The sequence below is a fragment of the Aulonocara sp. 'chitande type north' Nkhata Bay genome, linkage group LG7 (genome assembly GCF_057382095.1).
Source record: "Aulonocara sp. 'chitande type north' Nkhata Bay isolate Kocher_YH1m ecotype deep benthic linkage group LG7, A_spYH_male_GT1.1, whole genome shotgun sequence".
Lineage (NCBI taxonomy): Eukaryota > Metazoa > Chordata > Actinopteri > Cichliformes > Cichlidae > Aulonocara > Aulonocara sp. 'chitande type north' Nkhata Bay.
In genome coordinates, this window is record NC_141350.1 from 48,575,461 (window position 1) to 48,598,669 (window position 23,209).

A 23,209-nucleotide genomic window follows, 5' to 3' on the forward strand; every position below is an offset into this window, starting at 1 on the left:
CTAGCTTTTAAAAAATAATTATCTGAATCTTACAACAAACGATTGATAGATTGATACATATATACCATCAAGACAGTGAACATCACTGTCACAACAGCGTTTGTTTTCATTCAAAGGCTTTATGATTTTTCCTATAATGGTGGGCCGGTCTCTAGTCAAAATGCCCGGGCCAATTTTTTGTCCCAGTCCAGCCCTGTATGCAGCTCATCTGCAGTCTGGTGTTACCTACATCTTCCTATTCAGAAGGCAGAATTTCAGAGTTCTGAGTACAATCGAAAGCACCACGACTGCAGTTTTTGTGTTGGATGTAAAAGGCGCACATCACGCTGTGACGTAAGCTAGAATCATGGCAGCAGTCAATGACGGTCCAGGTGTGGGATTTCTCTTGTGGAAATATGCACATTATTTTTCCTTTCTTTTGGTAGGTGGCACAGTGCACTTGTGGCAAGTAAGCAAGCTAGAAGACTGGCAAAGTTATGGAAGCAACACATTAACAAGAGAATTCTGAGTAAAACCAAAGTTACTTTCCCTAGTAACTAGTTACTTTGAAAGTAACGAGTAACTTAAAGTAACTGAGTTACTTTTGATAGAAGTAACTAGTAATGTAACTAAATTACTAATTTAAAGTAACTTACCCAACACTGATTATGATAAGATATGGTTAATTATATAACAGTTGATTGGTATATTTGGAACAATGGGACCTTGAAAAAAACCTTTTGTTAAATTCTAAGCTACCATTTGCTTTCTTTCTGCTACATCTCCTGCGTCTGATCTCACCTGCAGCATGAGTCACTTACCTTTTCCGTCACCAGTGAAGCTAGTTTTTTTTACTTTTGTATTGGTGGCATTCTTACGGTGGCCCCTAGAGACAAAGCACGTACAAACTCCAAAACACATGCAAATTCCAAAACACATGCAAACTCCAAAACACTTGCAAACTAAAGAACACACGCAAACTCCAAAACACGTACAAACTCCAAAACACTTGCAAAATCCAAAACACTTGCAAAACCCAAAACACGTACAAACTCCAAAACACTTGCAAAACCCAAAACACTTGCAAACTAAAAAACACATGCAAATTCCAAAACACGTACAAATTCCAAAACACTTGCAAAATCCAAAACACTTGCAAACTAAAAAACACATGCAAATTCCAAAACACGTACAAACTCCAAAACACTTGCAAACTAAAAAACACATGCAAATTCCAAAACACTTGCAAACTAAAAAACACATGCAAATTCCAAAACACGTACAAAATCCAAAACACTTGCAAACTAAAAAACACATGCAAATTCCAAAACACGTACAAACTCCAAAACACGTACAAACTCCAAAACACGTACAAACTCCAAAACACTTGCAAAACCCAAAACACGTACAAACTCCAAAACACTTGCAAAATCCAAAACACGTACAAATTCCAAAACATGTACAAATTCCAAAACACGTACAAATTCCAAAACACTTGCAAACTCAAAAACACATGCAAATTCCAAAACACAACGGAAGTGCTCCAGGACGCTAGGGGCAGTGTTGAGCTCGATTTGCAAAATAAACGGCAAGTTTGTCTGTATGGGACGGTCTAGTCTCCGTCGCGCTTCCCAGGTTGCCTAGCAACCGTGATACTAACCGCTGGAAACGTGTCATATAACTTGGTTTGACAGAAATGAGGGAGAACATATTTTGTTCATTTGTTTGTTTGTTTCTACATGAGCTTTGTGTGATTTGATAAGTATCTGAGGCTGAGACCACAGGACAGTAAAACATGATTTTTGGGCTTCATTTCTGTACTGAACAGTCATTTCAAGATTAATTAGTAAATAAGAATTAGCTGATGTTGTTCATGAGACTAAAGTCATATCACTTTGGTAATGTAAATATAATATGGCCAATATTCTAGTTATTATATTAATCATTATTAGCTATTACAGCAGTGAACATGAACTCTGTGTCAAATACTGAGCTTCAGTACAGATTCAAGTTGCAGTTATTTATATGTCTTATCACCTTAAATCTTCACTCAAAGACAAGTATCTTTGACAGTGCATGTATAGGTGTATCATATATAAGAGACAAATGTTGTTCCTTCATGCTGGCATTACTAAATTTGGCTCATTGCTTACATATATTTATAAAAAGAAAATGTACAAGCTGTGATAACTGTTTCTGATAAAATGAAGAGTAGACTGATATATGAAATATTCCTTTATTGGGTGAGAAAATCAGACCATGTCATAACTGCTTTAAGTCATACAGAATAGATATCAGAGCCTTAAACAGGCTGGCTTCTGCTAAATGGGTCAAACTGGGCAGAAAGTAAACAAACACATAACATCCTTACAGAATATGATGTAACACTATAGATCAACTTACCTCAGAATATATAAAGCATATAAACAATTACAGCAATATGATGCAACAAACACAGCAGTGCTACTGATCCAAAATACTCAAAGCTTCATAGAACTGAAACAAACATTTGTTTTTAGCTCCATTCTGCTGCTGATACATACTTTAGGTTTCTGAATATTACACTTGTTGCTGCCTTTCATAGTGTGTAACTTGAAGGCCCTGAGTACTTTCTCCCACACTGAAAACACTGGAATGATAAAATTATTTGAACATTACCTAATAAGACTGATTCAGGACAGACAATTAGTTATTTTAAACTTTTCTAGCAGTCCTTCACAAACAGGGAACAGTCTGTCTATTCTCTCCATCTGTCAGCTGCTGCTGGCTCTTCCTCCTCCTCTTCCTCACACACTGTTGAGTTTGTCCTGGTGGATCATCAGGGGTGCAAAGCCTCACAGATGATGTGCAGCAGTGGGTCCCTCAGTCTGTCCTCACTCTGGACACTTGCAGTCGTCACACATGGAAATCAAATGTGTGATAAGCTGCAGGATTCAAACACAAGTGTGACTTATAAACACATGTTCATATTTTTATTACACAATCAGAGAGAAAGAAACAGAGAGAGTGCAGGACAGACAGACAGGTGACAGTCTCAGGTGTATACACTGCTACAAAACAGCACAAAAGAAGGAGGATTTAGTGTTTGTGTTATTACGAAACAAGAGGAGTTCCCAGATGGTACAGTGGACACACATGTGTGACTCCTGTGATTAAAGCATCTTTCTTTCAGCTTAACGAGTGAACCGTCAGCTCGTTCAAACACACGTTAAAGTCCGTTTGGCTCGACACCACCGAACAGAGGCAGCAATATAACACAGCTAACATTAACAGTGCAGTGAATCCTGCTTGTGCTGTGATATTCAGGACTGCAAACCGAGCAGCAACACTGACTTTCAGCTTGTTGTGTTTGTGGATATATGACTGACTTTAATTATCCACAAAATCATCACAATCTCTGTAAGATTAAGGTCGACTATATATATATTTTTAAAGTAAAGGCTTTAAAACCAAGTTAATTCTGAAAGTACAGACATGACTAATGTCACATAACTTTCCCAACATGTGGCCAACAATAATGGTTTAATGTTCTTCATTAAAAAAATATTTGCGCATAAATAAGTGACATAATATTCAGTACTTACTTCTGAAAGTTTACACTTCCTCCGCTCCGCTTCCACCGTTTTTTTTCGGCAAAATTATCCACACCACCACCGCACTATGAAGTCTGGGATATGTTGGGCCATGAAGGCTACACCGACCCATCCTTAAAATTCAGGGAAATTATGGACGCATTTGAGGGCCGCATTTCGAGCAGCCTTTGAATTGGGAAAGCCTTCTCTTGTCGCTGTGACGTAATCGGCCTTAAAATGCGGCCTTTAAGGCTGCAAACCCCAAATCCGGTCATTGGTACTTCCTGGCTTGTGTAGTTACTAGGTAACAAAAGCTCAACACTGCCCCTAGCGTCCTGGAGCACTTCCGTTGTGTTTTGGAATTTGCATGTGTTTTTGAGTTTGCAAGTGTTTTGGAATTTGTACGTGTTTTGGATTTTGCAAGTGTTTTGGAATTTGTACGTGTTTTGGATTTTGCCAGTGTTTTGGAATTTGTACGTGTTTTGGAATTTGTACGTGTTTTGGAATTTGCATGTGTTTTTTAGTTTGCAAGTGTTTTGGATTTTGCAAGTGTTTTGGAATTTGTACGTGTTTTGGAGTTTGTACGTGTTTTGGAATTTGTACGTGTTTTGGATTTTGCAAGTGTTTTGGAATTTGTACGTGTTTTGGAATTTGTACGTGTTTTGGAATTTGCATGTGTTTTTTAGTTTGCAAGTGTTTTGGATTTTGCAAGTGTTTTGGAATTTGTACGTGTTTTGGAATTTGTACGTGTTTTGGAATTTGCATGTGTTTTTTAGTTTGCAAGTGTTTTGGATTTTGCAAGTGTTTTGGAGTCTGTACGTGTTTTGGAGTTTGCATGTGTTTTTTAGTTTGCAAGTGTTTTGGATTTTGCATGTGTTTTGGAGTTTGTACGTGTTTTGGAGTTTGCATGTGTTTTTTAGTTTGCAAGTGTTTTGGAGTTTGCATGTGTTTTGGAACTTGCAAGTGTTTTGGAGTTTGCAAGTGTTTTGGAGTTTGTACGTGCTTTGTCTCTAGGGGCCACCGTAGCCAGTCCGCCAGCAGGGCCACACCCACCAGGCCTGAAGGCACCCGCAGAAACACATATACACACACACACGCGCGCAAACAGGGAGAAGGACAGCAACACCAAATACAATAATAATATAATTCATAACTGCTCAGGGATCCTGGGTCACTCCGACCCAGGACCCTGACAGCTTTTGTATAAATACACAAACAATACACATATGCTTTCGATTGTGTAATTTAAGTGATCTAGGTAGCTCTGTTTTGGAAGTTCAGTTAACACTAGAAATTTGTTTTGGAGTTTGTACGTGCTTTGGAGTTTGTACGTGCTTTGTCTCTAGGGGCCCCCGTACTTTTGAGGTGGCCACAATGAACCTGTGAAAATCAGTACAACAAAATGAAAGACATGACATTTCCTGTTGCCACTAGGTGGCGCTCTGTGTATTCCTGACAATGGGAAGATCAATCTGTTCAGGGCGGGTCTGACATCACACCTGTAAAGTCTGGTACTGATCAGACTGGATTTCATTGAGTTATACTAATTTGTTTCTTCATGGTGAGACATGAAAGTTCGCCATGCCACTGGGGTCACACCCTTTTGCGAAAAGTCACAGTTTTCACTATAACCCAAGACCAACTTCTTAAGGCTTTCCTGGAGAAATTTGAGGCTGCAGATGTCACCCATGACAATACTGTACCCCAAAGTGTAAAACATGACATTTCCTGTTCCCACTAGGTGGCGCTGTCCCTGATGTCAAATATGGCAATTGAAATATGTTCAGGGGTGGAGCCTTATCATATGTGTGCTCTTTGGTCCAGATCGGACAATGTATGACAGAATGAGAGGCAATAAGATTTTCATGGCGAGTCATCGAAATTCGCCATGGCACCACCGCCTCACCGTATCACGAAAACTCAAAAGCTCTGCAATTTAACATGGCCCAGGTGTGTAGTTGACACTGACCAAAGATGAAGCTTATATGACCAAATCCCAAGGAGTTCGAAAAAGTTCGAGGCATGGAAATGGCAACATTAGAGCCAAAATGTCACCTTCACTTCTTTCTTTTCTTTTTTTTTTTTTTTGCTTGCACTTAAGATTTATTGAACAGTATACAATATCAAATACATGCATTCTTTTTTTCTTTTTCTTTTTTCTTTTTTTTTTTGTGCCTGTCCCGTTTGGCTCTTTTGCCATCAGAATTGTTGTCTAAAGGCAAAGAAAGATGCCCAACGGATTTACTTTACCAAATTGACCATCCCAGCCTTGCCGTAATGGTCCATTTGATTCACCTTTTACTCTTTATTTTATTTTCACTTACTGAATACGGGACAGACTTGACTGGGGGAAAGAAGGGGAGAAAGAAAGAGGGAAAGAGAAACAGCTGAGAAGAGGGACGGGGGAGAAGGGCAAAAAACAAAAACCAACAGAATGAGCAGAAGAAAAAAAAAAAGAAAAAAATGCATATATCAATCACCTGGATCACCTGCTGAGAAAGAAAAAAGAAAACAAGCAGAAGAGAACAAGATTAATAGAATAAACAACATCACAATGATATATGGGAATATGACAGTAAATACTAAATATTAAACATTATTGTGCAGCACATAAGATCAACAGAACACCGTGTGCTTTGAGGTAGGAGCCAAAAAGGGTGTAGTTTGTGAGTGTGATCACCCGTGTGTACACCTGTGAGCATGGACGCACTTGTTGTTTTTTTTTAAAAGGTTCCTTCATGTAATGATCTGCTAGAGGGTGTGGGGGGGCTACAGCCCCGTCCTCCAGGGCATGAAGCAGGTATGGAGGAGATCAAAACTCCAGACATCCAGAGGCCCCCAGAACACAAGAGACCAAGGAAGACCAACAGAGGGGCAGCCGCGCCACTGTCCCAGAAAGAGCTGAGGAGAGCCCCAGATGAGGGCTCACTCAGCAGCCACGGAGCAGAAGCCAGGGGGAGTTGCAGTGACGCGCCCGTGAGCTCCGCCGGCAGCCAGCCGTGCCTGAGTGACCGAGGCACCCCACCTCCGAAGTGGCCCGAGCGAGCCCCAGGCTCCAGGCCCCGATAAGTGGCCGCCAAGGAGTGAGCCGGTGTGTACCCGGACGCCCATCCCCGGACACAAAGAACCACCAACGCACCGATATCTGAGGGAGTCCGCCACCGGCAGGGGAAGTGGTGGTAGGGGGAGATAGGCCTCCAAACCTTGGAGGGCCTGAGATGTCCCCAGAGAGGTGGCGCCTGACACCCAACCTGACATATAGACACAGACATACAGGCACACACAGACACAAACATCCATTCCCACCCTCATGCTCTCATATGCACTTACTCCACACTCAACCAACGTGGAGACAGACATAAAGAGACGCTGTACACACGATCACACTCCCCAAGCGTACCCTACAAACCGGGTCTAGGTACCCTTGCCCCTGGAGGGGGGAACTGCACCCAGACCCAGGTGGTGTTACCCTTTTCCCTGCGGTGGGGGGAGGCAGACCGCCCCGACTCCGCAGCAGCAGGGAGCCCCCACACTCCAGACCGCAGTCGGACGGCCAACTCCTCCTCCTAGCCCCCCCGCTCCAGCAGGCCGCAGAGAATGGGGGTGAGAGAAGACTCCAAACCTCCCTCCACCCGCTCATTGTAGTGTTGATGCATGTGTGTTCTAAGGTGCATTTAAAACCCAGGAGGGCATGGAGCTACCTGCCAGAGAGCAGCAGGTAAGCGCATGGTCCCTCCTGCTAGCCCTCAATGTCTACGTGTATTTAACATTGAGAGGTGGGCAACGACGCCAGGGGTGGGGTGTACACCCTGATGGTACTTTGGATTCCGTGTATCGTGCCCACCCCCAAGATCCTATATGTATGTGTAATGAGAGTGTGAGTAATGTGAATGTCTAAGTTGTGGGATAAAATTGAGGCAGAGGCAGCCAGAAGGGGACGGGGAGGGGGGGGGGGCGGGTAGCCTCCTCTGCACCCTGGTGACATACCCCTACTCCAAGGTCCTGCATGTGTGGGTGGTTGTGGTGGAGCGGGAAGGGGGAGGCAGCTGGAGATGGGGAGGGAAGGAAGGGAGGGGCAAGTGACCCCTCCCTGGGGCCAGCTCCCCCGCTGACCCCAGTAGGCACCCCCATACTCCGCGACCCGCCAGGAAAAGGGGGCCCAGGCCCATCCAGACCGGGGATGTCACCTTCACTTCTAAATTGCGGACTTCCTGTTGGATTCGCGTCAATGGCCCAACTAACTTTTTTGTTTGTCTCGGCATGATACATATGTGTGCCAGATTTCATACATGTAGCTCAAACCATGTGGTCATAGGGCTGCATTTAACAAGGCATAGGTGGCGCTCTAGAGCCATTTCCCAGTGCTCATATGTAAAACCATTAAAATACAAAATTTTTCACCAGACCTGGCATGTGTGCAAAATTTCATGAGTTTTTGAGCATGTTTAGGCCCTCAAAAAGGCCCTTGTTTTGCCTGAATAATAATAATAAGAAGAAGAAGAAACGGAGCAGATACAATAGGGCCTTTGCACTCTCAGTGCTCGGGCCCTAATAATAATAATAATAACAGCAGTTTAATGGAGTGGATGGACGAGTGAGTAAAATGTCGAGCTTAACCATTTGGCACTGCCGCTGGTTTCAAATTGTTTCCATTTTCTATCCATTACATTTTTTTAATAGGTTGACCTCAATTGTCCCTCAGGCTAAGCAATGTTTTGTAACCATGGCAACAATCAATTTTCTCATCTAATAAGAAAGCTAAAGAGCAAACTCTCCAAAGTGTCCTATTTTCTTTTTTCTTTTTAATAATTTACTTACCTGTATCGCTAAGGAAGATTGGTGAGTGGGAAATTTCATTAAAAATTACCCCCAAATGAAATCTTCTATTGGAGTGAATAATTTTAAAAGCAACTTAATGTCAACGATCCTTCACAGGTATTTTCTAATCTAATCAAAATTCGACACAGAAATGTCCTCGGGTAGCAGTGAATACCTGCTGCTGTCTGGTGTATTCACTCGGAAGTGAAAGAAAGCATTTATCCAATAGAAACGGTGTATATTTATAATTTAATGCGATTTAGGATTTAACATCTGATCATTCATCAAGTGAAACAATCTGTCACTTTTTAAAAAAGCATTTAATTTATACAGCCTATGCATAATGTATGTGTTCATATCATTAAACTTCATTGCACCGGCAAACTAATAAATCGAAAACTGGGGATTAAATGACAAAATGTGCTTTGCTTTAACAGGACTACATTTTCACTGAATCAGTAGCCCATAGAAGCAGTTCAGCTCAGCTGTGATTTATAATACATGACACCCTTTTTAAAAGCTCTGAAAAGATCCCAAAAAGCAATGTGATGATTTAGTTGCACATAATACACTGTATTAATGAGCTCATTGAACAGAGACTGCCTGGACTAGCAGCACTTCTCTGAATCAGCCCTTTACATGCTGAAGTACCTTTGCACACTTTCAACAGTGACGTGTTCACATACTGACCCCTGTTCACTTAGTGACGCCTTGTGGACTGCACACAGACGTCAAACAAGTGCCCATCGAGTGCACCGAAGTTTGGTCTGAGCCTTTAAATATGGGGATAAACAGCATCGCAGCCAACGGATAATACAATGAAAAGTAACAAATAGGAGAAAAATCCTTGTGTGGATGATGATTCACGGGAAGAAAACATAGCAACAGACTTTGGCAGGGAGTCTGCCTCCAAGCGCAGAGAGGAGTAAAAACTTGCAGAAGAGTAGTGAAGGGAAAGCGCTGAGGCCATCTGGTTTCCCAAGGCGGAGATGCCAAGTTTAGGAAAACACTGATTTCTCTGTGCTTTATCACAAATTGTTATCAAGGGGACAATTGGCATGCCTTTGTCATAATTTAACATTTTGAGTTTTGTAGGCAGTCCTCTTAGCTAAAGCGATAGATCTTTGGATTAACGACTCTTTGTTATGAACTATATCTTTCAATTCCAGCACTCACTTTTGAGTTTCACTTTATTACTGTTTGTCAGGACTGTGCAGTACACAGACACAATGGCACCGTAACAAGCCACACTAATTAAACCCTTAGCAACAACCACAAGATTGTTGCAGACAATTTGCAGTCAGGGTCGACTGAAAAGAATAAAAAATAAACAGAAAATCATTTGCTTCATTTCAATAATTAAAAGTTAACAAGTAAGTCATACAGACGTGCTCGGGAATACTATTTTGAGAGGAAAATATGTCTGCAGTTTCTCAGCCATCTACAGGTTGTCAGATTTCAGATCTATGTGGAAAGATAGTAAGAGGCTTCAGTATGTACATGTCTATTCACATATCTGCTGTAAAAGACAGATGTGCAAAGGAGGTGCTTCAAATGCAGCACTTTGCTGTTTAAAACTTTAAAATAGAACATTTCAGAATATTTGACACCACCCAGAATTTGAAAGAGGTTACCCAACCAGCTCTCAGTGTCCCGGCACTTATATTTGATGGCACTGCGATAGAAAGTTTCTTAATAAACAAGTGGTATAACCTTAAGGGGCGATCGTGGCTCAAGAGTTGGGAGTTCGCCTTGTAATCGGAAGGTTGCCGGTTCGAGCCCCAGCTTGGACAGTCTCGGTCGTTGTGTCCTTGGGCAAGACACTTCACCTGTTGCCTACTGGTGGTGGTCAGAGGGCCTGGTGGCGCCAGTGTCCGGCAGCCTCACCTCTGTCAGTGCGCCCCAGGGTGGCTGTGGCTACAATGTAGCTTACCATCACCAGTGTGTGAATGTGTGTGAATGGGTGGATGACTGGATATGTAAAGCGCTTTGGGGTCCTTAGGGACTAGAAAAGCGCTATATAAATACAGGCCATTTACCATTTATTTACTTATTGGGTTTGATTTAATTCAGTACGTTTCATGCGCAATCATCTGTGATGTTCTGAGGACAGCGATACTTCTGCTGAGGAGACATTAGAGAGGTTAGAAGTAAGTTTAATAGAAAATATGAAGCTGTTTTGTGTCTTTGTGCACGTAGTCATGTTCCTATGATGCACCCCAGCTCCTTCATTTATTTCGTAAATAAAGGAGACGATCAGACTTGAAAAGTCCATCTACCCAGACTGATTTTCCACAGTAGCTCCTCATACTTAAGGTCAGCTGTTAATGCAGGAGACCGTGTCCTCTGTATCCAGTGAGAACTTCCTTACCCTGATCATATTTCCATAACCATGACAGTGTTTGTTGTTACACCCTTATAATATTGAAAGTTGTAAAAAGAATTTCTCTCATTGCTCTGCAATGGAGTTTATATACATCACCTCTGAGGGTCCTACTGGATCGTTTGAAGCTGCATTGCTAATAATAGCACTAGATTACAGACTAGTGTGTCAGTGATCAGAGAGGTAAGAACAGGTTTATGTAAATTATTTTCTTCAAGTTGAGAAAGTACCCAAGCTTTCCTGACATGTTCTGACACATTTCGCCATCACTGTTGAAACTCAAAGGAGTTATTTGTCACTCAGAATAGAAATTGTACTGTTTGATTTCCTGTTTTTTTTCCTTTACTTTGTTTCATTGCGCTATGTTCATGTTTGCACTGCGTGCTTATTTTTATGAATATCAGAGTACATTTTATCATAAGATTGAGAAGAACTTTTCACAGCATCAAAAATACTTGCACCAAGTTCTTTTCTTTGTTATATAGTAGTGTGAGTGGGCATAAGTCTCGCTTTACTTTTTTCTTATGTTTTATATTTTTTATATATATATATATATATATATAATGTTTTTGTAAAGAATAAGCTGGCGATACATGTGACTGTAGTTTATGGGTGTGGCTGTTTATGGCTTCACTGAGACATTTCGTGCCATTTCTTTGTGCTCATACTAAACAAATGATAAACATGCCTCTGAGACCTGAACATAAACTGCAAACCACTGTCTTCATATCTCCCTGCATGATCTTAATGGCTTGAGCGAAGCACTTTGTATGTGAAATTTGCTGTACAAATACTTGCTTTGACTAATATTTCAGCAAAAAAGTGCATATTGTTTATGTTTAATGTCACTTCTGGAGGTCTCATTCGTGATCGATGTATTGAAAAAACCAAATTTAGCCAAACAGAGCAGAACTGCTGACACAGACAGGAAGACACATCATGAAAAGTAAACACAGAGATAGCATAATGCTAAGGTCATAGATTAAAAGGAAATGGAAAGCACTAATGCATCCTTTTAAACAATCTAATGAGAACTATTTATATATGTTAATATAGTATTCTAGCATAGAGTCTTTACAGGCTCTTTGTTATTGGTAAATGAATAATCACTTATGTTTTACAGCCATGAAAACAACATATTGGTACTTGTTATTCTTGTGGTGAATGAAAGGTGTGTAAAAGCAGCAGATGAGATAAGGATATGCGAGATCCTGAAGAAAAACTGGAAATCTGGCATTTTTACAGATAATCATAGCTGGTGAGTTATTTTGTGAGGTTCACATGGAGTTCCTGTAATTATTGGAAGATTTAATGGTGCTGAATATGCCAGACGATTGTGCACACTGTAGCTTAGGAAAACCTGGGGATAAGTGATAATTATTTGTTTGAATGTAGTTATTTTAAGCTTTTTCTGCGACATCAGAAATATCTCCCTGTTTATATTAGATTGAGACCACGTGTGCATTAGATGGAGAAGTTAATAATAATAATAATAATGGATTGCATTTATATAGCGCTTTTCGGGGCCCTCAAAGTGCTTTACAATTCCACTATTCATTCACTCTCACATTCATACACTGGTGGAGGCAAGCTACAGTTGTAGCCACAGCTGCCCTGGGGCAGACTGACAGAGGCGAGGCTGCCATATCGCACCATCGGCCCCTCTGGCCAACACCAGTAGGCGGTAGGCGAAGTGTCTTGCCCAAGGACACAACAACCGAGACTGTCCGAGCCGGGGCTCGAACCGACAACCTTCCGGTTACAAGACGAACATCCAACTCACGTTGTATAATTCTGAAGATTTCACTGTGAATCACAATTGTGCAACTGTGCATCTGCATTTCAGCACGGCTCATTTGCTGATACATCCATTTATTTCTTGTATTTGTTTCCCTTCTGGAGTGTGAATGAACTCCTGCCTTATTTGTCCATACCTTCTATTTCACCTCAGGAAGGGTTTAATGAGAAGAATAAAGAATAGACTATTTAGATATATGTATATATGTATGTACATGTATTTGCTGTGTAAATGACTGAATGTTTGTTTTTCTTGTGCTGGAAGTTGTAGCTCGTCTGCACTTTTGCTATACATGATATAATGAAAACAAAGACTTCCAGGTCTAATTCTAACAGCACAGTCATGTCGTGTGATTGTTAACAATCCAAGCGGCATATCCATTCATCAACATCTTACAATTAACCTATTAACTTTTGATTCATTGGAGCTTTATTTTTAAAGAGGAACATAAAGAGTACTCGTATAACAAAAAAACATGAAGTTCTCACGAAGTCACATTTGAAGTGTTACTGCTTGGTTTTGGAGGTTTTTTTGTTGTGTTTTTGTTAATGGCAGACATGGAAACCCTAATGGTAGCACTTACAAAATAATAATAATGCACCTTTTGTTGAGGACTAAAGGTTTCAAATCTTAGCAGTGCTTTCTAGATCAGTTATAATCAGTTAGAACAAAGGACAATTACTGCTGATGTGCAGACCTTCTTTTCCTTTTCATTTATTTTATGGTAATTATGAAGTTATATGTTACACGTTTTTCATCCATTAAACCGAACTCTCTTTCCAATGAGGCACCAAGTAAATATTAATGTCTCCTCACAAAGGATCAAATAATCGCGTCATAAGTTAAAAGTGTGAGTTTTTAAACGGATAATGGATTTTAAAGGCACTTACAGCAGCATTCACAAAGTGGGCCAACCCTAACTTCCTGCAAATACCCACACCTATTATTTACAAATCATAGGCTATTTGATTCTATAATTTTTACTTAAACAAAAGCGAAAAACATTTTTTAAAATAAAGTAAAAATTGGGGGGGGGGGCGATTTAGGCCTCCAATGCAAACAGTTGATGACGGACCAGCTGTGCAGCTGCAGTTAACATGGTGCTCACAGTGAAAAGCCCACCAGTGTTCTCTTGCATAATTGCACTGCCACTAATTGGTAGTTTGGCCACAGATGTATTGAGCCGACTGGAGATTTTTAAAGAGCCTGCTGCACCTACACGCTGTGGGCAACCTACGTGCAGAAAGCGCTACGTAATCTTTGTGTGTGTGTGTGTGTGTGTGTGTGTGTGTGTGAGTGAGTGAGTGAGTGAGCGTGTTACAGACAGGCAGTGGAGCGTCTCTGGTCTCTCGTAAGCATCGCGGGGTTTAATCGCTCCTTCTCCTTCGTCTGCAGGAGGCGCCCGTCGAACCCGTCTGTCTGTCGTCGTCCCTTCGTCGGTCTGTTTTAGCCGTTGTCTTTAGACAAGTTGAAGTTTGGAGACAATAACCCGTCCTTTTATTTTACACCCCTCTTCTCCTGCTCTTTGGGTGAAGCTTCACTGTCATCCCGGAAGATTCAGCACCTTCTCTCTCTCCTCAGAGGAAGTTGAAGCAAACAGGTGCGTGAACCCACAGCTCGTGTATCCATCGCCCTTATCTTAAAATGTGTTAAAATCGTCCGTTTGATACTGCTAACATCTACACAGTTATTTAGTTATTTATGCATTTTTATCACACACTCCAACACAATAGATCCGTTCTCTATTCCGGTTATTTCAATTTATAGTAAAATCCATTCATCCATTCATGGATGCTTAACAAAGGCTGTGACCAGCAGTTCCTACAGGTGGGATTTCCAGCAGCCTCAGAGCACAGCTGCCTGTATGGGCTGAACCCCACATTTGCACAAATATTTCAGCCGGCGATATTGGCTTGGCAAACCTGTCGGAGGGAAAAGAAGAAGGGCGGTGGCATCGTGTGTGTGTTTCTTTCTTTTTAATATCGGGCGTTTCATTTCATCCCAGTGTGCTTTCTCACTGTTCCTGTTTTCAGCACCCTCACAGCTGTGTGTGCGTAAAATAAATAAATAAATACATCGGGAGCCAATCGAGCAGCCATGGACGCGTTAATGAAGGGTTTCTCTAAAGCCAAGGACGGGGTCGTGGCAGCGGCCGAGAAAACCAAGCAGGGAGTGACCGGAGCGGCTGAGATGACGAAAGACGGGGTTATGTATGTCGGTGAGTTCTGGATTTTAATTTCATTGGTGACAGTGTTGCCAGAAAAAAATCGACGGGACCTTTCCAATGCTACTAATTCACTAATATTAGTATAATTACTTCTATTATAGGCTGATTACTGAATTCAACAGGGGACTTGTGGGTTATATTTCTAATTGACCTCCACCTGTATGTTGTTACAGGTACTAAAACAAAGGACGGAGTCACAACAGGTAACAGCATACATTATTTCACTGCCTCTCTGCATGACTTTACCCGTTTTCTGAATTCAGTCTGACTTTTGGTTTGGCTCAAGCTGTTAGAAAATGTAATCTATCCAAATCCACAGGTGGTCAGTAAGAGAGCTGTACTGTAACTCTGTAGGTTGGGGTTATATTTCACTGTTTAACTCAACACAAACCGCCTAATCCCCCACAGGCTATGCCTTGCCATTTCTCATACATGAAATACAGAGAAGCAGAAGGAGGCCGTCTGCTGTAGGCATTCAGGGAAATGGCTGTGCTTTTGTAGGCAGGTGGGATTATGAGAGGAAAACACAACAGCGTGATGTCTCATTTATTGTGAAGGTGGACAAGGGATCTTTGCTTCCAGTGGGACTAAGCGATGCACATTAGATGAACTGATAATCTGCTTTCAGGTGGTCCGCACAGACCAATCTAATGTCCTATGAGTACCCACGACTTGACTAATTATCCCATGTAGCACTGCTGCATCCCTGTAAGCCACATTTTGGCTCACTGCCAATCAAGACAAAGCAAACATCACCTCAGAGTTGACTACACGGCAATCTGAACAGTTCTTAACTGTTTTGCAAAGTCACAAATTAGCATTACAAATTCCTCATGTTTAAATTGTGGGCCAACATTGGGTTTTTCCAGTGTTGCTGTAGGGAATACTTAAGCAAGACATCAAACAGACAGCAGAAGGTTTGGTGCTTGGCGGCCCACATGTCAATTGTTAATGACATTTTCAATCTTAATTTCACAAAGAGATCTCACTAAAAACACTCTGCAAGATGCATACAGGAACGCTGTTGAAGACTGGATACGTCACAGAGAAAGCTTTTGAATGAGAAAGCCTGCAGCCAGCTCCCAAAGTTGGCCTGTCAACCAAATGATATGTCAGGTGATGATCCTGTTTTAAATAACACCGCAGGCAAAGCAAGTACGTTTATTTACACCAAAGAAAATTATCATTGGCAACAGTTGACTGGGACATACTGTTGCCACTAAACAAATGTAATTGCTGTAGTTTTGGAAGTAAAAAGTGTTCCCATTCTTTCCATCAAGAATTTGTTTTTGTTTGTTTTGTTTTTTTTACTAGTGTGACAGTGTGTTTGGGATTATCTTGCAGAAATAAGCAAGACTATTTCAAAAAAGATATCGTCCAGATGTGCAAGTTAGATGTGCTATCAAACAAGGTCACACCCAGAGAAGGCAGTGGCCTTTCTGGATCTTGTTCATATATACACACACACGCACACACACACACATATGTGTGTGTGTGTGTGTGCGTGCATATTGTTGTGGCTCTATAGAGATACATCCTCTATTCTCCTCCTTTCCCTACAGTTGCAGGTAAAACAGTGTCTGGAGTTTCTCAAGTGGGTGGAGCAGTGGTTACTGGAGTTACTGCCGTGGCCCAGAAAACCGTGGAGGGCGCGGGCACCATCGCTGCTGCCACCGGACTGGTCAAGAAGGACCCAGCCAAACAGGTAAGAAAGAAGACTGTTTTTCTATATCAGTATAAGAACTGATATTACGATATGTAAGACACGTATATAGAGTCTGCAGTGTGGGTTACAAATTTGCCTAAAGAGCTAAAGATCACTGGTTTGATCTTTGGGGTTGGATCTGGTGCATAGCTCAGGTATATATATGTATATAAAACGGTGTGGTTTACAAAGTTTTAGATATTGCAGTCTCTGAAGAGGATGCAATCTTCTCAATACAGTCGGTATATATAACTCCAGCATTGAATACCCAAAGCTAATAGGTAGCACAAACACAGACCGTGATTACACAGTTACACCAATTTTAAACCATCATCTGACAGATGGAACTATACAAATTAAGGATACAACCTCCTTGTTTCATGCTATGACGAAGACCACAAACATTAGCATGTATGATAGCGTGGCTAAATAAATTGATGTACCTCGCCCTATGGAAGCTGGGATAGGCTCCACCCACGACCCTGAATCGAATAAGTGGAAGAGAATGGATGGACGGATGAATGACATTAAATTTTGTGTTGTACTACTTATTACTTTTAGGTCTTCAGGGTTTGAGTTTTAGACATTACAATTACAAGATGATAAGTGATAAGACAAATTCCAAGGGACTCTGGAGTTTTCCAGACTTTTCTTTTCCTCACCAAGAAATTTTTGATAATTTTGCAATTTCCAGTCATAACACATCCATGTGTCTTAGAATTTTAATTTTAGCATGCATGACCGAACATTATGGATGCTTACGCTTCCCCACGGCCAAATCAATATACCCTATATGCACGCAGTTAAAACACACCGCAGGAAATGTCATTTGGAGCCCAGCACATCCCTCCATTTCATGCTGTGGCCGCAAGCCATAACCCATTACTGTGCCAAATGGCCTCCTGACCTTGAGTCATTTGTCATCAATTCTCATATTTCTTCTCTGAAATGGAAGGTGTTACATATTGTTAGTTTTCCTGTGTTTTTCATCAGTCAGTCTGGCCTTCGTTTGTCACAGTAGGAGGAAAAGGCGAAGGCGGTTTACCGTAGCAAACCATTTACTGCTGAGACACAAGTCAAATATAAAGTATGACTCTTCTTCTGCCCTTTCAGTGGGTTCTGTGATTGTGTATTTTGCCACCGTCTTTTTATACATCTCTCTCTTTGCCTTAAGACTGAGATTTTGAGAGCAACTTTTGTATGGGTAGGGCCTAAACCACCAGTTAAGACAAATTTTTTCTGAAATTACAAGTAGCCTTTTGATTTCACTAAAAGCGCTTTGGAACAAAATCTTATGGTTGTGTTAATGTCGCAATCTTACACCTGCATAGAAAAAGTTAACTATTAACCCATGATACATTACTGTAGCATGTAGTTTGTTGTATTTTTTTTTATCTGATGTCACAGGAAAGAGGAAGGCTTGACTGAGAACATAAATCATGCCCTTATTTTACTTCATATTTTACTTTAAATTGACCCATACTTTGAAAATAAACACCATGGCAAATTAAAAATGACTTGAAAATAAGGTTTGAGACAATTATCTGATTAGGATAGTGTTAGCTGAGGTCAATGCATTTTCCCATAGGCTTCTAGACAGTCAGACTTCTTTATGCAACCAGACAAGTCGCCCCCTGCTGGCCGTGAAAAAGGTTTAAGTCACTTCCGAATTGATTTCACTTTTAAGCGTCAGCATTAGTGTGTCTAGGTTCTTCATATACATTGATGGGACAAAGATAATACAGCAGCACACCGAAAATAAAGTAAACATGGTCAGAAAAGTGAAGCTAATGGCTCTTTTTAATTACTTTCACAAGTTATTCCTAAAAAAAAAAGTAAATACTTAACATTTGTCAACGCTGTTAGATCTTAATGTGTTTTTGCGAGAATCCCTGAACAGAAACAGCAAAATTAAACGTGTCAGTCACCTTTAATTGCAACTTTAGATCTTCACTTTTGCACTTCTGCTTCACATCAGCTCACATTAACGTTGCAACTCTTTAGCACTCGAAAAGACAAACTTCAGCATAAGCAGCAGAAAAGGAAAGAAAAAAAGCTGTCACCACTTTTGTTGTCAACACACAGCAGTTACACTCTCCTGAACTTACACTGTTATATATCTGGATTAATAAGGTGTTAAATTGTGCTTTTCTGACGGCAGCATTAAATTTGCCTGCAATAATTATCCTCCTCTCTCATAACGCTGCTGCGAGCAGCAGGAAATAACAAGCCGGCCAAATATTTCCCAGGGCAACGCAGAGACTTTGTCGAACGTTTGTTGTGATGCTCTCTCTTCCCTTAATTAGTTATGAAACACGGGAGAATCCATAACAGCAATTTAACAACAGCATGCACACACATGCACGCATTTCTTTAAATCAGCCTTAATTGGCCGTGATTAGCAAATAAGTACCCAGTGGAAAGATAAGATACCAAAGAAATCATTGAGCGATTTCTCCTGCCGGTGGCGACAACTAAAAGGGTAGAAAGGGTTTTTCTGCAGCTTTTTTTAAATGCTTTCATCTTTTGTTGCTGGCAAAAAAAAAAAAAAACCTAGAGCATCTGATTTTTTTATGAAAAGACAGAATTGGCCGGCAACACCTTTCATCTTTCACAGAAGTTGTTTATTGAAGCAGCGAGATAAATATTCAGTCTAAAGGAAGAATCGTACATATACATTTCTGCACACTGTAACTACACACACACACACACATTCAACCAACCATGCTTCCAATGTGTCTGTACAATAACTTTTCTTTTTCAGTGTCAGGTGAACTCACCTGTCAGGCATAACATTCCACATGTAGACTTCTGTACTTCTGTTATACCTTCTTGAAATTGACTTTAGATTTATAGTGCACATGTACATTTTTGCCACCCTTATTTTTACTTTATTGTGAGATTAATAAAGTATCTATCTATCTATCTATCTATCTATCTATCTATCTATCTATCTATCTATCTATCTATCTATCTATCTATCTATCTATCTATCTATCTATCTACCTACCCACACACACACACACACACACACACACACACACACACACACACACACACTTTTCCCAGTGAGAAACTAGAAAGAAGAGAGCATCAGATTGTCCTCATTTAAGCGTCATTTCCAGCCGGCTCAGCCATTAAACTTCATTAATATTGATTTTATTTAAAAATTGATGCCAGGTTGAGCGATTCCCTCCTTTAGCTGATACATACATACAGACACACACAGATCCACAAACAGAGGATGGTGGGATGCTGAGTTTTGATTAATCTCCTCATCTGGTTGTTCCGCCAATTCATCATCTGCTGGTGAGTCATATCATGACAAGAGAAAAGTGATGAGGATAGTGGGAGAAGAAAATGAGGCGAGGGTGGGCAGCGTAGTAGAAAACGTGGCGTAGGGCAGAGGGGAAAATGGTCTCAATAAACACATCTTATTGATGAAATCTTTTCAGCCGCGTGTGATAAAAGCTGCCGTTTCACGTAAAGCAGTTTTTGCTTGAAAATGGCTCTGAAACAACACAACGTGGTCCCTAGAGAGCTATCACTTTAGTAGATTCGCACAATATTGCTTCACTGAGATATATGAAGCAAATTTCTGTGTAAAACTTTTGCCCAAAGTTGAGTCTGATCGCAGCAAACACACAAGGTAGAATTCACTGTTACAGTGAATGTCTCCGGCTCCATAAGGGGAACAGATGGAGGCTTGATGGGTGGTGTTAAATGCAACAGCAGGAGGACAGGGTGCAGTAACTGGAGCACCTCACATCAGCCTTTCATCTCAGTGCACTGTGACCACTCCCCATTAAGGAAGGTCAGTTCAATGGCACAGCGCAATCAAGGAAAAATAGGAGGCATCACCCACCCCTCGCCCAGTCTTCATTAGCGTTTCACGCCTCGTCCTTGTCCCGCTTTTAGCCATCACAGTGACCGCCGCTCGTAATGAAAGTTGTGAAATGAGCATGAATGAATGCATCCGCGAACAAAGCTGCAGCACAGTGAACTGTGCACGCTGTTTACGTTCAGTCTTTTTGTTTTATACTTTTCAAAGTTTTTAGCTCAGTCACACACAGATGAATTAGAAGGCCGCCACTTCAGATCAACTCATTGGTCGTCTGAAGATTTTAAATGAGAATAACCACAATTACAGGAGCTTCATTTTCATGGTTAAATTGAGTCTGTGTCACAGGCACAGCAGCTTTAAAAACTCAATGTTAATTGCTGGAAGAAGATAAATGTTTTGCTGACCCACCACTTCATCCTGACCTCCTCCATAGTGGATTTTGTGACTCATTAACAAAATCAACAGGAACCTGTTGATTTTGTGAGACGCAGAACACGTAGGGGCTGATGCTGTCAGTCCACCCCAAATATTTTTTTATTTGAAATATTCAGACTCTAGAAAACTGTACAGAAATGTCCTCACACGTCCTTTTAAATTACTTTTGCCAAACTTTCAGTCATGTAATATTCCTTCTGCAGACACAAAAGCAGGCTCAAGGGATCACTCAGAGGTACTGCAGTCCCACAGCATATGTGGGTGACAAATGCGGAGGATGCAGCCGGTGTAGTTACAATGAACGTAATGACTGTAATTTGTTTTGGACAAAGGTGTCAAAGAAATATAATTTGATGTAATTAAATTGTGTCAGATCTTAAAAATGGCTCCAAGCAAAAATAGTGCAATCGCGCCCATTATCATATCCTTATTCCAAGGTTTTCCTGTGTCTAACAATTTGAATAACTGGAAATGGGAATATCAGTACATTTAAAAGTGAAGGTCGGGTCTTTAGGCTTCGGTTTGGCTTGTTAACTCTGTTGCTTGTTCACACTACAAGCAACAGAGTTAAAAAAAAATGGACAACCTCAGTAGCTACACCTTTTCTATGTCACATGTCATCCTGGGGCCTGTGTGTATGTGTGAACATTGTGATCGGGCAGGGCTGAAAAAACCTTGGCTTTGTTGTGCGTCACACAAGCATCAGGTGTCAGTTTGGAGCTTCCATTGAGCAGGACTCACCTTTGGCTTCTCACCTGTAGACTTATTCTGAACCACACACGGGACAAAAGTAACCCCATGACGTCATGCAGTGGTTATGGATGTGTAGTGTAGTCTGTGAGTCTACACAAAGAGCTTTTCTTTTCCCCAGCAATAATCCCATGCTGTGCATGTTTGCTCAAAGTGACCACCGTTCTGAGTGCCGGTCTCTAATACCAGGGAAGAAATTTCATTTCTTTGAAATGACAGTTGGATGCAGTTAGTAGCACATCTACAGCTCAGGATATTTCACCTGCGTAACCATGTTTTTTATTCTTTCACTTTTCTTGCTGTTTTCTAGTTTAAAATACAGTCGCATTTTAAAGATCGAGCACAAATAAAAATACAATGTTTCTCTTTGGTCTTTCTCCAGAGTGACGATGCCTCAGCAGTACAGGATGTGGCAGAGTCACCAGTTGATATCGACCCTGCTGATGTCACAGAGGTAAGGCCCACCTGCCCCCACCGACCGTGTTAGCTGCAAATCACACTTGACTGGATAAAGTCTTGCAGGTGTAACCTCACCTAAGTTTTATTAGAGGTATTACGGTATAAAACTATTCATTCATTTTAACACATATTTAGCAAATGGATAGTTAGCTCAGGGACACGATAACTCGCTGTGTCTTTGGCATACCCAAGACAATAATCTTTAAATTACATCAACATTTCTGTTAAACAAATGAAAGGTTCATATATTATTTGGCATTTGCTGGCAACTTGCTTAAAGGTTACATCCTGCTTAAGGCAAAGACAGACTGTGAGCAGCTCCAGACAGCCACCAGAGTTCATAAATAAACCATTTAATGGGTGGTGTAACATTATCTCCGTTACTTTGCACAGTTTCTGTGATGTAATGTCATTAAGCTGCACAGACATGCATCTTTCAAGGTGACAACGATCGCGCCGCAGGAGGTCATCTGCATCCCAGATGATAAATCCAGACCTCTATTGTTTTTGGCCTGTTTCAGGAGGACTCTGACGAATAACCTGCTGAGGAGCGTCGCTGTCGAGGATAAATGATCGAAACATTCCATGTTGCTCTGCCAAGTCCCGTCGTGCCTCGTTTTGGTCCTTTATGGAGTCTGTGCTCAGCGTCGGTGTGCGTGCGTGTGTGCGTGTTTCCGTCCGTGCAGCCCCGTACGTCTGTACAATATCCGTGTAAATGTTGTGAAGATCGAAAGATGTCGCGTGAACGTGTTGGTGTGCGTCGGTGTGTGCCTTTTAAACATCAGTCTCGAAGGAGACCTCAGGTGTGTGTCCTCTGTGACCAGCTGTCATTTACAGTGACTCCCTCCCACTGAGAAAGCCAGCTGATCACTGCGTGTCTATGCGTGTGCGTGTGTCTATATATTTGTCAACTGTGTGGCTATGTCAGTAACTCAAACATGGAAATATACTGCAGTCTACAAACACCTAAGTGTCTCTATATAAATGAACACTTTACAGTGATCTGTTTGAGATGGGAGCAGAATAATATTCTCTATTTTTGTCTGTATACTGTCACTGTTTTTTGCGGTGGACTATAAAGTGCTGAGCTATTTGTGCTTTTCATATTTTTTAAGTTGTCACTGATATAACAGATATACTATATCATGTTGGATGGACTTTTGAAAACCCAGAGCATGTAAGGAACTGATATTCATTTAATGGGAATTAAATGTTGAATAAAATGTGTAAAAGTGTGAG

At 41.1% G+C, this 23,209-nt stretch overlaps 1 protein-coding gene across 1 annotated transcript; it reads left to right on the forward strand.

Moving 5' to 3' along the window:
* The first annotated feature begins 13,872 nt into the window (after window positions 1–13,872).
* Window positions 13,873–23,209, forward strand: LOC147326047 (uncharacterized). Its single transcript, XM_086300923.1, has 6 exons — window positions 13,873–14,150; window positions 14,584–14,768; window positions 14,951–14,980; window positions 16,340–16,482; window positions 21,894–21,965; window positions 22,492–23,209. The coding sequence occupies exons 2-6, from the start codon at window positions 14,648–14,650 to the stop codon at window positions 22,507–22,509; spliced, it is 384 nt and encodes a 127-aa protein (XP_086157049.1). The 5' UTR covers window positions 13,873–14,150; window positions 14,584–14,647; the 3' UTR covers window positions 22,510–23,209.